This window comes from Meles meles, chromosome 18, assembly GCF_922984935.1.
Source record: "Meles meles chromosome 18, mMelMel3.1 paternal haplotype, whole genome shotgun sequence".
NCBI lineage: Eukaryota > Metazoa > Chordata > Mammalia > Carnivora > Mustelidae > Meles > Meles meles.
Genome location: NC_060083.1, coordinates 2,243,557 through 2,258,736, shown reverse-complemented (window position 1 = coordinate 2,258,736; position 15,180 = coordinate 2,243,557). Strand labels below are relative to the sequence as shown.

Here is a 15,180-nt window from a genome sequence, read left to right as displayed (position 1 = left end):
TACTCAAAAGGTTCCTGCACTTGCGGCATCACAGGCCGTAACTCAACACGTGATCTCTTCTTTTTCTCTCTCTTTGTTCCATAGCCACCGCGCCCTACATCAAGCAGGAAGAATTTTCTCCCCGAAGCCAAAACTCGCAGCCTGAAGGTCTCTTGGTCAGGGCACAACACGAAGGAGTGGTCAGAGGTAAAATACGCTGTTTGGCAGGAATATTAAACTTTTGTTCCCAATAAATGTATTAAAGTCATTAATACGTTTTAATGTTGGGTTTTTAAATTAGAGCCTTTACATTCTAAATTTTTCCTTCTGTATAAAAATAATTCAGGGGGCGCCTGGGTGGCTCAGTGGGTTAAGCCGCTGCCTTCGGCTCAGGTCATGATCTCAGGGTCCTGGGATCGAGTCCCGCGTCAGGCTCCCTGCTCAGCAGCGAGCCTGCTTCCCTCCCTCTCTCTCTGCCTGCCTCTCTGTCTACTTGTGATCCCTCTCTGTCAAATAAATAAATAAAATCTTTAAAAAAAAAAAATAATAATTCAGGATTTTGAAATTCCATGTTTTAGCAATCTTTTTTTAAAAATATTTTATTTATTTATTTGATAGAGATATCACAAGTAGGCAGAGAGGCAGGCAGAGAGAGAGGGGGAAGCAGCCTCCCTGCTGAGCAGAGAGCCCGATGCGGGGCTCGATCCCAGGACCCTGAGATCATGACCTGAGCCGAAGGCAGAGGCTTTAACCCACTGAGCCACCCAGGCGCCCCAGCAATCTTTTTTAATAATTGTAATATTTTGAAAGTGCATTTCAGTAAAACACAGCTATTCTTCTTGAGAGCTTGTTTGGAGGTTCTAGCAGGGGAGCGCAGCTACTCGTATACCCTTGACGGAAGAACGGTCCTCTCCTCTATCGGGGAAGGTCGTCCTCTTCGACCGAGCGCGCAGCTTTGGGAGGGACGCACATGGAGCGGTGAGGGAGGAAGGGGACACCCGCCTAGCCAGCCAGATGAGCCGGATGAACCCTGGCGATCAGTGGGGTGACAGATGTCGCAGCCAGATCGCCCTCACGTCCACAGCTATTCTTCTTATACTGCTGTTTCCTTCTCTTACCCTTCTCCAAGTAGGGGGTGAGTTTTGTTTGTTTGCAGTGGTAGAAAGTGTAACTTATTCATCATTTTGCTTTCATTCAGGTACCACGGGAGCCATTCAAGAAGGAAGTATAACTCGGGGAACGCCAACCAGCAAAATTTCCATGGAAGGCATCCCGTCCCTGCGGGGCTCAATCACTCAGGTTAGTTGTGATCATTCCTGATATGCTGGACAGTAGCTAATGGGAAAACTAGAAGTCAGGTCTCAAGAGCTCCGGCTGTTCCAGCAGTATGGCTCTGTGGTTACGTTGCTCCTTGTTCTGGATTACAGAGTTGGGTCTCAGTGGTAATAAACCCAGATCCGTAAATTGTCTGCAGAGGACGTTAATGTGATCATTTTGACCACCAGCTGTATTATCTGTTCTGTGGGTCATTTGAAAAGGTCAGTGAATTGCAAATTGGCAGAAGAAACAAGTTGATGCAGCTCTGTCTTCCTGGCAAGGCTATTTTTTTTTTTTTTTAAGATTTTATTTATTTATTTGACAGAGAGAGAGAGCATGACAGGGAACACAAGCAGGGGGAGTGGAGAGGGAGAAGCAGGCTCCCTGCCAAGCAGGGGACCTGATGCCGGGCTCCATCCCAGAACCCCAAGATCATGACCTGAGCCAAAGGCAGATGCTTAACAACTGAGCCACCCAGGCCCGCGCGCGCACACGCACGCACACACACACACACACACACACACACACACACCCTCCCCCTCCCCCCACAAAAGCTTTTACCATGTGTGCAGCTCAAATAGAAATGGAAAAAAAGTCACTATAAATTATTTGCTCGCTTTTGCCTCTTGTGAAAAAGCAGGTCTGTGGTCCCAGCATGTAAGCCACCTGGCTAGGGTCTCACGCTGAACTTGAAGATACGGGCGACGTTGAAAGAAGCACCGAAAGCCAGATATCTTCTTCCAGTTTCAAGCTCAATAAATTGCCAGTTTTGATTAAGAAAAGTTCCTCCTTGTCCTCCATTTGACGCTAATTTCAGTTGGAAGTGTAACAGTCCATAGCCTCCTTATTACTAGAGATCTGGGAAAGGAAAATTCTCTTTTGGGAAATCATTGTAAACAGAACACTGTGCTTTCTGCATGTTGAACCTTGTTCCCTAGGCCAGTGGCTAAAGTGTGGCTCCTGGGCCAGTGCCATTAGGCCTGTAAATGGTCAGGCCCCAGCCCAGATTTCCTGAAGTCTCATCTGTGGGGGCAGGCCCAGCAGGCTGTGTTTCCCGCCCTCCAGTGGTGCTGCTGTGGACCCATCTGAGAACCGTGCCCTGGGGCCTTGCTGGTCAAGTGTAGTCTGTATCCCAGGGATCAGCATTGCTTGGGAGCTTGTTAGGTTAATGCAGAAATTTTAGTTCCCACTTCCGACCTATGAATCAGGGTCTCCATTTTAACAAGACCTGGTGTACGGAGTATATGGCCCAGTGACCTAGAGAGTTACATGTGAACACTAATCTGTCCTTCTGCATTTCACCAAAGTATACATCCTGAAACTAGCTTTCAAAACAAGCAAACACTTTAATAGTAGAGGCAGAAGGGAATTAAGTGCCTTACGCATATTCCCTTTTCTCGTTCGTTTTCACTCTAGTAACCAGGCTGTGGGCAGGAAGGCAGAATGAAGTGGATGAAGCGAGGCTAGGCTTCCCTCTGTTCATTTCCAGTCCACTCTGTCCACGCCAAGTGAGCACTTCTGCAGTGGGTGTTAAAGATTTCCAGATGTTTACGGCCGAGCCCACTGAATGGCTGGACAAGTAAATGTTCTGTTCTTGTCATTCTTCCTGCACTGAGTGTGTGGTTTCAGATTGTCCTCGCGAGAGTTTTGGAGATGCCAGATGTGTGAGTGGGCTGTGTCTGGGCCTGCCACTCCCATTCCAACCCAAGCAACTCACTGTACAAAGTTCGTACCCAGTAGGCTCCATGAATGATTTCTGTGGAAGGAAGGGTTTACTGCTTAAAGAAGGGGTCAGAAAGAATTGTGACCGTAGGTAACCCAGAAGAGGACTGATCAGTGGTTGTGAAGATTCTGAGGATGTGATCTAAACTGAATCCATAGCACAGGATGGGGGTGTCTTGAGATTTGTCCTTCGTTCTTCCCCCTCCCGTCCCCCACTGGTGACCAGAGGTCAGACCCAGTAGACAGTTTGGGAACTGCAAGTTCTTTTTTCCTCTTATCATAGTCTGAGAGAAGTTTGCAGTATTCTAAATTTAAAACTATTTATTATCTTATTTTTATTAGACGTTTTGAAAAAACAGATTACACTTAAATGATTCTCGGCCTTTTAAGACAAGATTTTTTTTTTTTTTCCTGAGAACTAAGAGGCTTGACTTCAAGGTGGGGAAGAAAGTCGTTTGACTCCTACACCTGTTCCCATTTTAAGTTTTGTGGGGCAGGGTTCAAGGGTGAAGTTACAGTATTTCTTTTTATGTTTATAAAACCGGAATGTCTGGGTTCCTCTCGTGTCTTTGTCCTTTCTTCTTTGAAGATACGGGTGCATCTGACTTGCAGTGCGGGAGGTTCAGTTTTCTGAGCATCTCGTGTGTCTAAACCTGAATGTTTGTGTTTGATTTGATGGCAGGGCACCCCAGCGCTGTCACAGGCCGGCATACCAACCGAGGCGCTGGTGAAGGGATCCATTTCTAGAATGCCCATTGAGGAGAGCAGTCCTGAGAAAGGCAGAGAGGAGGCCGCGTCGAAAGGTCATGTTATTTATGAAGGCAAAAGCGGACACATCTTATCCTACGACAGTAAGTGTGATGTCTGTACTCGGAAGCCAGGACTGTGTTAGGGATTGGAAACGTGGGCTCTGGTTCCCCACGTACTTGTTTGGGGATGTCCATTCTCCCTTCTTGTGGAAGTTTTGTGAAAATTTAACTGAGATGGTCAGTGAAAATGAGAAACAGTGCAGAGCCCGTAGTACATGGTTCGGTGAGTGGTAGCTAACACCAGCTGTGGCCAGTGGGTTTAGCCTAAGAAAGGAATCTTTAACTTCAGTAGAATCACTTTTCTTTTCTTTTTTTGTTCTTTCTTTTTAAGATTTTATTTATTATTTGTGAGAAAGAGGGCGCGCAAGAGAGCAGGCACAAGTCGGGGAGAGGCAGAGGCAGAAGGAGAAGCAGCTCCCTTCTGAGCTGGGAGCCCGATGTGGGGCTCGATCCCAGGACCCCAGGATCATGACCTGAGCCAAAGGCAGATGCTTAACCACTGAGCCACCCAGCTCCTCTCCCCGCCCAAGAATTAGGAAGTAGATAATAATCTAATAATCCTGGAGAGAGTATTGAATTTAAATTCTTTCTTTTTTTTTTTTTAAGATTCTATTTATTTATTTGGCAGAGACACAGCAAGAGAGGGAACACAGGCAGGGGGAGTGGGAGAGGGAGAAGCAGGCTTCCCGCTGAGCAAGGAGCCTGATGCAGGGCTCCATCCCAGGACCCTGGGATTACGACCTGAGCCGAAGGCAGACGCTTAATGACTGAGCCACCCAGGCGCCCTGAATTTAAATTCTTAATTTAAACTATTTTAATGTCTCTGTGTATGAGCATTTTCTTTAGATGTATTCTTAGGTTATATTTTCTCACTGATGTTACAAGAATGACTCAGTTATGGTAAAAAAAAATAAAAGCCAAGTGAGGGACTGGATTTGAGTTCCTGTTTGCAACTGTTTTTGTGATCTGCGGAGTCATTAGTCATGGTTTATCTTTCTCTTTGAATACAAAGATGTAAGGTATGTGAGCACAGAGTGCCTGATGCAAAACACATGGTAACTTTCTTATTTCCTTCCTCCTTTCTTGTTTTAACATTTCTGGCATATGCTGATTTACATTTTGCTTCTGGAGGAAGAGAGTAACGTACATTGCCGAAGCCAGAAATGTAGATGTCATCCTCGACACTTCGTTCTGTTTCCACATCCAGTCAGCCACTAAGCTGTTCCTGTTCTCTTTTCTGAGTTCTCTGCCATCCATCCATTTCTCTGTATACCCCACTGCCTGCCTTTCCCCTATCCTTCATCTGGATAACTGGGCAGCTCCCCCTGGTCTCCCCACCTTTGGTAATAACCCGTATTCAGAACTGTATCTTGTCACTTCCTGCTTGACCCTTCGTTGCTTTAAGATCAGTGTAAGCCCCTTACCTTGGCTTGATCCCCCGTCCGTGATCTGCTGCCCGCTCCTCTGCCCGAGTGTCCCCTTCCCACTTTTCCCTCGGCCCCCGGCACTGCCTTCCCGTGCAGTCTGCCTCCGGCGCCACTCTGCACGCTGACCAGGCACTGAGCCCAAGTCCTTTGAATGTCCCACACTTTGTCTCACCTTGGCGTCTCTGTGCCTCTACCCCTCTTCCTCCCTTACCTCGGACTTTAGCATCTCCGCCTTACCCTTTGGTTCTCAGTTTACACATTACTTCTTGTAGCAGCCTTCTCGGGGCCTTTTAAATGTTAGGTTCCCCTTCTAGCATTCTCATAGCATACCGTACCTCTCTTTTCATAGTACTGACTGTGCTATACATCAATTCCCTAGTGCTTTATTGGTATCCATCGCGACTAGGTAAGTTTCATGAAGGAAGGGACTTAATTTGTTAACCTTATCTGCAAGCCTAGCTTACTTACGCCTGGCACTCAGTTACATTGTAATTAATGAGAAAAACTCCGTAAATATTCTCTATACAGTACTATGTTGTAGGTTGGCTGGCTTTTATATTGTTTTTTTATAAGATAAGACTATGAAACTAAGATAACTGATTTATTGTAGAGTAGGCTTTGGGTTTTGTCTGAGTAATTCTTATTTCTATGTTCTGCAGATATTAAGAATGCCCGAGAAGGCACAAGGAGTCCAAGAACAGCTCACGAAATCAGTTTAAAAAGAAGCTATGAATCAGTGGAAGGAAATATAAAGCAAGGGTTGTCAATGAGGGAGTCTCCTGTGTCAGCCCCGTTGGAGGGTAAAGTGTTGTTTCCAGTGCTTTATTTAGATATATTTGATTTTGTACAGCAAATTTGCATGGTTGGGTTAGGTTGTATTCAGTCTCTGTCATGAAATTTGTATTCGTATTACTATTATAAATTTGTATTCATATTACTGTATAAGTGAAAGCTGTATCAATATATCATTATATTAATAATATATAATGATGAAATATATTATTAACACTGTAGTAATACGAGGTCATTAATATGTTTAAATTTATATTCGTATCTACATATAAAGCAAGTACATGACAGTGGTAGGAAGTAAAAATTAAACATTATTGGTCATATCATAGGTTACTAGTGGAATGCTCGTGTAATTTGTAGACTATTCTGCTAGGGTTAAGTGAGTTGAAGAATGTAAAAGTCATCCTGAGAACTTTGCTTTTGTAGTGAGACAGTTAAAGCGGTGTAACAGAACAAAGACCTGTATTTGAACTCTGGCTGCACTGGTTTTTTGTTTGTTTGTTTTTAAGATTTTATTTATTTATTTGACAGGTAGAGATTGCAAGTAGGCAGAGAGGCAGGCAGAGAGAGAGGAGGAAGCAGGCTCCCTGCCGCTCAAAGAGCCCGATGTGGGGCTCGATCCCAGAACCCTGGGATCATGACCTGAGCCGAAGGCAGAGGCTTTAACCCACTGAACCACCCAGGCGCCCCTCTGGCCACACCGTTTGCTGGTGAAGTTCACTGGGCGAGTGTAAATGCAGGGACCATAGTTACGGTGTGAGGACTCAAGACAGATGTCCCAACTTGTGCTGACCACGTGATAAACATTCACTACATCATACCCGTAGTTTTATTTTGTTAATGATTCACTTTCTTTAAATCTTAACCTACTTCAACTGTTAAATGTCAGTCTAGGTGAAAAACTAAAAACAGGGTAAGGGTTCTTCAATCTCAGAAGCCCTACGTAATTTTCTGAGAGCTGGATTTTCTCCATTAAAAAAAAAAATCCCACTTCCCTTTACTTTAGGGTAATTGCGTATGACTTGCATGTTTTCATTTATGTATATTTTACCTGTTTTTGAGGTACCCATCCTTTGTGTTTTCCCTTTCTCAGAGGTCGGTTTCAGAGCCAGACAGTGATTCTCAATCCCTGTTTGTGTCCTCTTACCTTGAGGAAGAAGCATTGGATTTTAGATGTAGTGTTAAAAGTGTCTTTCCTTATTGATTTATAATAGATGTCTTCTGTGGCTATTTTCTCTTTCGGAAAATGTTTATTTATTTTTTTAAAGATTTTATTTATTTGTTTGACAGAGAGAAATCACAACAAGGCAGAGAGGCAGGCAGAGAGAGAGAGAGAGAGGGAAGCAGGCTCCCCGCTGAGCAGAGAGCCCGATGCGGGACTCGATCCCAGGACCCTGAGATCATGACCTGAGCCGAAGGCAGCGGCTTAACCCACTGAGCCACCCAGGCGTCCCTATTTATTTATTTTTTTTAAAAGATTTTATTTATTTATTTGACAGAGATCACAAATAGATAGAGAGACAGGCAGAGAGAGAGGGGGAAGCAGCCTCCCTGCTGAGCAGAGAGCCCGATGCGGGGCTCGATCCCAGGACACTGAGATCATGACCTGAGCTAAAGGCAGAGGCTTAACCCATTGAGCCACCCAGGCGCCCCTAGGAAAATGTTTAAAAGGAACAATTATGTCCTATTGGGTACTTCCAATTTTTATTTTTTCCATGATACTCTGCTGAATAGTTCACAAATTTAAGATGATATTTTTCTCCGTAGAGCTTTTATCAAAAAGTACATACTCTAAGGTCAGTATGAAGTACATGTGAATTGACATTGACATTGTGTTTAATATTTGAATTGCTTTCTTGTCTTGAAAGGGCTGATATGCCGAGCATTACCCAGGGGGAGCCCTCATTCTGACCTCAAAGAAAGGACTGTGCTGTCTGGTTCCATAATGCAGGGTAAGCTTTTTGTTTATTTTGGCTTTTTTCATGACTGCCTCATTGCAGAGTAGTTTGACATTAATTTGCAGTGTATGAAACCTGCTTTTCAAGTATTTTCCCTTTTGAAATATTAGATACTTAAATCTTGATTTTAACTTTTCTGTTTCTGAGCTATATAATTTGAAGATGATGGTTGCCTAATCTTTGAATATAGAGATATCTTCATTATGTAAGAACCGCTCTCTGATTGTGCTGAGCAGTATATCAGATCTTGAACCACCTGAAAAAAATGATGACTTGTGAATATTTATTTAAGGATGTGTTGTAAACAGAAAATTAGAAACTGTAAGATGACAGGGTATTAATTTTTTTAAATAGAGGAAAAATATGTATCAGCATTTACTGTTTTAACAGTTTTTTAAAAAATATTTTATTTATTTATTTGACACAGAGAAAGAGATCACAAGTAGGCAGAGAGAGAGGGGGAAGCAGGCTGAGCAGAGAGCCTAATGCGGGGCTCGATCCCAGGACCTTGAGATCATGACCTGAGTGGAAGGCAGAGGCTTAACCCACTGAGCCACCCAGGCGCCCGTTTTAACAATTTTCAAGTGTACAGCTCAGTCCCATTATTACGCACCCATTGGCATTATTTTAATAAGCATGTTTCTTGAATTCTTTCTTGAAGGCACACCAAGAGCGACAACGGACAGCTTCGAAGACGGTCTTAAATACCCCAAACAGATTAAAAGGGAGAGTCCTCCCATACGAGCATTCGAAGGCGCCATTACCAAAGGCAAACCATATGACGGCATTACCACCATCAAAGAAATGGGGCGTTCCATTCATGAGATTCCACGGCAGGATATCTTAACTCAGGAAAGCCGAAAAACTCCAGAAGTGGTCCAGAGCACAAGGCCGATAATCGAGGGTTCCATCTCCCAGGTAACCGCGTCAGGCTGCTTTTCATCAACCATTCCCCCTCAGACTGTGATATTCTGGAGCATTTTAGAAAAACCATGGGGCGCCTGGGTGGCTCAGTGGGTTAAGCTGCTGCCTTCGGCTCAGGTCATGATCTCAGAGTCCTGGGATCGAGTCCCACATCGGACTCTCTGCTCAGCAGGGAGCCTGCTTCCCTCTCTTTCTCTCTCTGCCTGCCTCTCTGTCTACTTGTGATCTCTCTGTCAAATAAATAAATAAAATCTTAAAAAAAAAATAGAAAAAGCATGACGTGATAATTATAAGTAGTTCTTACGATGTCAGAGCTTTTGGAAGTGAAGGTGAAGGTTGTATGTGTGCTTCATGACTTGTTTTCTTGCGTCTGTATTGTGGAGTGTGTATTGTGAGCAAGTGCGTGGCTCTGGATTTGCAAGCGCGTGGCTGAGACGTCACGCGGAGAGTAGAGATTACCGGAGCAGATTATCACTGCCGTGCGCCGAGCTCATTGGAGATGGCACACTCCGCAGATGACTCGAGCTCCCGATCACGTTTGTTTCTTTTCTTCTAGGGTACACCGATAAAGTTTGACAGCAGCTCAGGGCCATCTGCCATCAAACACAATGTCAAATCCTTAATCACGGGGCCCAACAAACTCCCCCGGGGAGTGCCTCCCCTGGAAATCGTGCCGGAGAACATAAAGGTAGTAGAGCGGGGAAAGTACGAGGACGTGAAAGCTGGCGAGCCGGTGCGTTCCCGACACACGTCGGTGGTCAGCTCTGGCCCCTCCGTACTCCGCTCAGCGCTTCATGAGGCTCCCAAGGCACAGCTGAGCCCAGGGCTTTATGAGGACAGCAGCGCCCGGCGGACGCCCGTGAGTTACCAGAACACCATGTCCAGAGGCTCGCCTATGATGAGCAGAACGTCTGATGGTACGGTAACTTTCTGTCCATTGCTCGTTCTCATCGCACTTTCCCAGCTCTGGCGAAAAGTCGGTGTAGGATTGTTCGCTTTGGTTTGCCACGAGGTCTGTAGGCTGGCTTGAGACGAGGCCTGCGGGGAAGGCTGCGCACGGAAAGCAGGATGACCGTAGGTAAAGCGCCCGCTGTTTGACAAATGCCAAGGTGCTGGCATCCAGAACTGCTCTAGAGTAAGTGCATGCTGAGAGTGCCCTTCCAGCTAACCCTACAGGCTGTTCTGGAAGCCGGCGTTGACCGTTGTGTGGCCTCAGTCTGCTGTGGCGGTTGGAAGCAGGCCGCGGAGGAAGAATTCCTGGACTCGCGTTAAGGTTCTTCTGCCGCAGGACCTTGGACGAATTACTTCACTGTCCTTGGCCTTAGTTTGCTCATCTGTAAAATGGGAACGCAGCATTAAGGCTTACCTCACTGGACCATTGGGACGGTCACATGAGGTCAGGTGTTTGAAGGGCTCGGAGGGTATGGGTGGCGCCTGGCACCGTACACGTGACCTGTCATTACTGCCGTTGCTGTTGTCAGTGTCGCGCCCTGTGGCCCCAGCCTTCCTGCTGCTGGCAGGTCCGGGAGTCAGGGAAGAGGCGCTGAGTTTTACCAGGTGGTCCCCAAAGCCACCCGCGGCCCTTGACAGCGTCCCCGCTCCTCCTCTCCAGCGTTACAGCAGTCCGTACTGATTGCGGGCTCAGGGCAGGGTCCTGGCTGGACGCCGTGACAGCGGGCAGGGGGACGAGCAAAGCAAAGTGTCGGCCGGGAGGTGGGGTGGTGAACGCAGAGGCCCGGACCCATGTTCCGAAGGAGAATCGCCCTGCCGAGAGAGGAGGCCCCGTGTTTGAGCACCCTGTGCCTCGGAAGGGGGTGTCGTAGACCCGTATGAGGGCTTGGTTTTGTCTAGCAGATGTGTGTAGTCGTGGCAAAGCTGATGTCACCCGAGTATCAGTAACGAGTGCTGGTGGTGACTGCACAGCCCTGAGTACGTTACTGCCCCCGAGCTGTACCCTTGAAAGTGGTGACGCTTCTTTCTGTGTGTCGTGCTGCAGTTGTTACGGCCGTGGAGGAGGACGGCCAGTACGTGTGGGGATGTGCTGTTCTGCGGGGGGTGATCTGATAACTTCCCAACCACATCGTTTTAAGAAGAGGCTGAGGTAGGGAGGTGGTCGATACTGGCGAGCTCACGAGAAAGGCTTTATGGAAGTCCCGGGCAAGGAAGCCCAGCATCACACGGTGACTGGCGAGCGGCAGAGAGGGGGCAGCACAGGCAGAGAGAGGGAACTGTGACTTGGTACGTGGGGGTCAGGAAGAATTTGGAATGTTCAAGTCCTACAGAAAACAAAATCTTTGGTAACGGGATTTAAAGAGGAGTGTTGAACTTCATTTTTTTTTTTTTTTAATATTTTATTTATTTATTTGACAGAGAGAGAGAAGTCACAAGTAGTCAGAGAGGCAGGCAGAGAGAGAGGGAGAAACAGGCCCCTCACTGAACCGAGAGCCCGATGCGGGGCTCGATCCCAGGACCCTGAGATCATGACCTGAGCCGAAGGCAGAGGCTTAAACCACTGAGCCACCCAGGCGCCCCTGAACTTCATTTTTAATCTTAGCGTTAGGTGGTAAGATGTTGGTACTGTGATCGCAAGGTGGTAATCTTTAAGTCTCCGAAGTTTCTGCCCAGTTGCGTGTTTTACAAGACTGAACATTAAATGTTTGGTGTATAAATACAGTCTGTACTTGGTTGGGTGACAAGTGGATGAATATAGGGGACCCTTGACCGACACTTGTTTGAATTGCACAGGTCCACTTAAGGTAGATTTTTGTTGTTGCTCTATTTTATAAATATAGTACCGTGCTGTAGATGTATTTTTCTCTTATAATTTTTTCTTTTTTCTTTCTTTCTTTTTTTTTTTAAGATTTATTTATTTATTTTTAGAGAACACATGAGCAGGGGAAGGGACAGAGCAGGGGGGAGAGAGAGATAGAAGCAGATTCCCAGCTGAGTGCAGAGCCCAATGCTGGGCTTGATCTCACAACTCTGAGATCATGACCTGATCTCACATCAAAAGTTGGATGCTCAACCTGCTGAGCCACCCAGGCACCCCTCTCTTATAGTTCTTGTAACATTTTCTTTCCTCTAGCTTACGTTATTACAAGAATAGAGGATATATATAACATACAAAACAGGTGCTAATTGACTGTTTCTGTTCTCGGGAAGTCTTCCCGGTCAATAGTAGGCTGTTTCGGGCGAGTGCAAGATTACGTGTGGAGTTTTTGACCGTGTGGAGGGTCGACGCCCCTAACCCCTGCGCTGTTCAAGGGTCAGCTGTAAAATCTTCCTTTCCAAGTTTCTTAAGAAGTTGTGGTGTTGGCTTTTTTTTTCCAGTTACGATTTCCTCTAGCAAGTCTACCAATCATGAAAGAAAATCGACCCTGACCCCCACCCAGCGGGAAAGTATACCAGCGAAGTCTCCGGTACCTGGCGTGGACCCCGTCGTCAGCCACAGCCCGTTTGATCCCCACCACAGGGGCAATGCCACAGGCGAGGTGTACCGGAGCCATCTGCCCACACACTTGGATCCCGCCATGCCGTTTCACAGGGCTCTGGATCCTGGTGAGCGCGGGGTGGGGTGATGCTTATGGCAAAGAAGGAATGCTCCTGTGTGACCTCTCACACTCTGTTTATTAAAGTGTAACACGCAGACTGTTACATATATCATTAGTGTGCAGCCCACTGAACTCTCACGCACTACACACCCCCATGCTATCAGTTCCAAATCAAGAAACAGAATATTACTAGCACCCGTTAGAGAACTGAGGAAAAAAATAAGTCTGGCATTCGGTTAAGCTGATTGCCAAAGTGGGTCAGTGTGGAGAATTATTTTTAAATAGCACAGACCTAAACATTAAATTTACCATGTAGATATTAATTTTCCAGTGTTCTGATGTAAGGTCAGGGTCTACTGATGAAATCTCTCCTTGTCTTTGTTACATAAGTGATACATTTCCTTTCAGGCTTCCTTTTTTTAAGTGAAGCTAGAATTTTTTTTTTATGATTTTATTTATTTATTTGTCAGAGACAGCGAGAGAGGAAACACAAGCAGGGGGATGGGACAGGGAGAAGCAGACTCCACACCGAGCAGGGAGCCGAATGTGGGACTCGATCCCAGGACCTTGGGTTCACGACCTAGCGGAAAGCAGATACTTAATGACTGAGCCACCCAGGCACCCTGTGAAGCTAGACTTTAAAGCCACTTCAAAGTAGTTTAAACACAGAATCCTTGCAGATTTTTTTTTTCTGTCTTTTCAAAACCGTCTCATCCATACCGGATTGAGCTACATGTTGTCTTTCCAAAGCAGTCGATTTAGTTTCCAGAGAAACCATTCTTTTCATTCTTTTCTCAACAACCTCCAGCATACATCGTTAAGATACGAAATCACGAAATCACGGCAGCAGGTAGAGCTGGAAGGGACTCTTGGGTAGACACACCGCTCTGGCTGTAGGTAGACGTGCTTGTTGGAGGTGTAGGAGTCTTAGGTTTTCTCGAGAGCTGTCTGCTCGTCGTGGGGCGGCGGGCTCCAAAAGGAGAGAGGAGCCCCGTCCACACATCGCTGGCCGACTTGACCCAGCTGTGTGCCAGCTGCATGCTGTCCTCCCGTCTTTGTCCCTGTTCCTCTCGCCCGCTGAGCCCTACTCAGATGCGTGTTTTCTGCTCGTATGTCTTCCCCGTCCTAACTGCTTGTTTGTTACCTCCTCCAACGTGAAATTGGGACACAGAACACCCGTGTTTTACCTTGGTCCTCAGGGAGGAGGTTTTCACTGGCAGTATGCTGAGATTTCGAAGGGTTGTCACAGTTCATAGAAGTGAAGACCCGTGGAAAACCTTTCGTCTGTTGGAGGTTATATCAGTGGCATCAGATTGTCTGTCGCTTGAGCACGTTAGGTTTCAGAGGGGTCTGCACATAGTTCTTCAGGGACTGTCTCCCAAAACTGAGGCAGAAGATCCCACGGAGTCCACTGACAGACTTACCCTGCTGGGCGTTCTGGATGAAGAAAGGGGAAGCAAACATTCTAGAAAACTTGTTTTTCTAGGGGAATGAGTATATATATATATTCACTCGAGTTTGAATGTGTGATTTTAATGTAGTGCTTATCCTAGTCCTTCATTTTATAGCAGTTTTATTGTATTTTTGAGCTTGAGGTGAATTTTAATGTTTTGAGCAGAGAGACATTAACTTCTCCTTTTTAACAGACATACCTACCCCTTCCTAGCAGCTCGTGTCATGCTCTAACCCAGGTTGTCAAACTATGGCCACGGGGCCCAAATCCTGCTGCTGCCTATTTGCGTAAATAAAGTTTTATTAGAACACAGGCACACGTTTGTGGGTGTTTTGTCTGTGGCAGCTTCCATGCTACAGTGGCAGAGTTGAGTAGGCGAAGCGACCATATCGTCCACAAAGCGTAAGATATTTACTGCCTGGCCTTTTACGGAATAAGTTTGCTAATCTCTGCTCTAAACACATGCATTAATTAAGTGCTTATAGACTAATCATTTTCAGCCCCCAGGAAAGCCATTATTTGTCACAAAGTGCATTCTCATGTATTTCCATTTGGTTGCGTTGAATGATCAGTACTGCAAAAGTAATGTGATCTTCAAACGCAGCTCTTGTGGAGACGTAGGGGAAATGATAATGAAGTTATGTGGCAAAGACCGAAAGTGCAGCTGCTTGACAAGTTCCTGAGCTCCTCTCGTACCCGTGAAAACATTCACATTCGTATTGTATCTGGTTTCTCTCCCTTTGCTGTCACGTCTGACGTTAGCGCGCGTGTGCTCATCCCTGTTGTGTCGGGGTCTAACGTGAGTCGCCCTCACTGCCCGTAACCCCCACCCGCGCTAAGACCGCACCTGCCTGTCGTCCTGGCAGCAGGGCCCAGCTCCCAGCTCTCTCTGCGGCCGGTACTTAGCCAACGACTTTCCCCTGCACCGCACTAAATGCCTTTCTCTCGTTCTCTCCACCAGCAGCTGCTGCTTACCTGTTTCAGAGACAGCTCTCCCCGACCCCAGCTTACCCCAGTCAGTACCAGCTGTATGCAATGGAGAACACCAGACAGACAATCCTCAACGACTACATTACCTCACAGCAGATGCAAGTGAACCTGCGCCCGGATGTGGCCAGAGGCCTCTCCCCGCGGGAGCAGCAGCTGGGCCTCCCGTACCCAGCAACAAGGGGTGCGTGCCTTGTGGTCGGGCTTCTTAGATGGTGTTAGGTCTGCCGAGTATCAGTGAGTATTTGCTGAGTGAATGAT

General features: G+C 46.5%; 1 protein-coding gene across 1 annotated transcript in view; it reads left to right on the top strand.

Moving 5' to 3' along the window:
• The window catches only part of NCOR1 (nuclear receptor corepressor 1), a 148,589-nt gene that overhangs the window by 113,146 nt on the left and 20,263 nt on the right, over nucleotides 1-15,180 (top strand). The window contains 9 exon segments of the mRNA XM_045984665.1: nucleotides 85-186; nucleotides 1,178-1,278; nucleotides 3,701-3,869; nucleotides 5,914-6,054; nucleotides 7,915-7,998; nucleotides 8,666-8,922; nucleotides 9,485-9,845; nucleotides 12,259-12,486; nucleotides 14,894-15,103. Coding sequence (XP_045840621.1) covers nucleotides 85-186; nucleotides 1,178-1,278; nucleotides 3,701-3,869; nucleotides 5,914-6,054; nucleotides 7,915-7,998; nucleotides 8,666-8,922; nucleotides 9,485-9,845; nucleotides 12,259-12,486; nucleotides 14,894-15,103 — 1,653 coding nt within the window.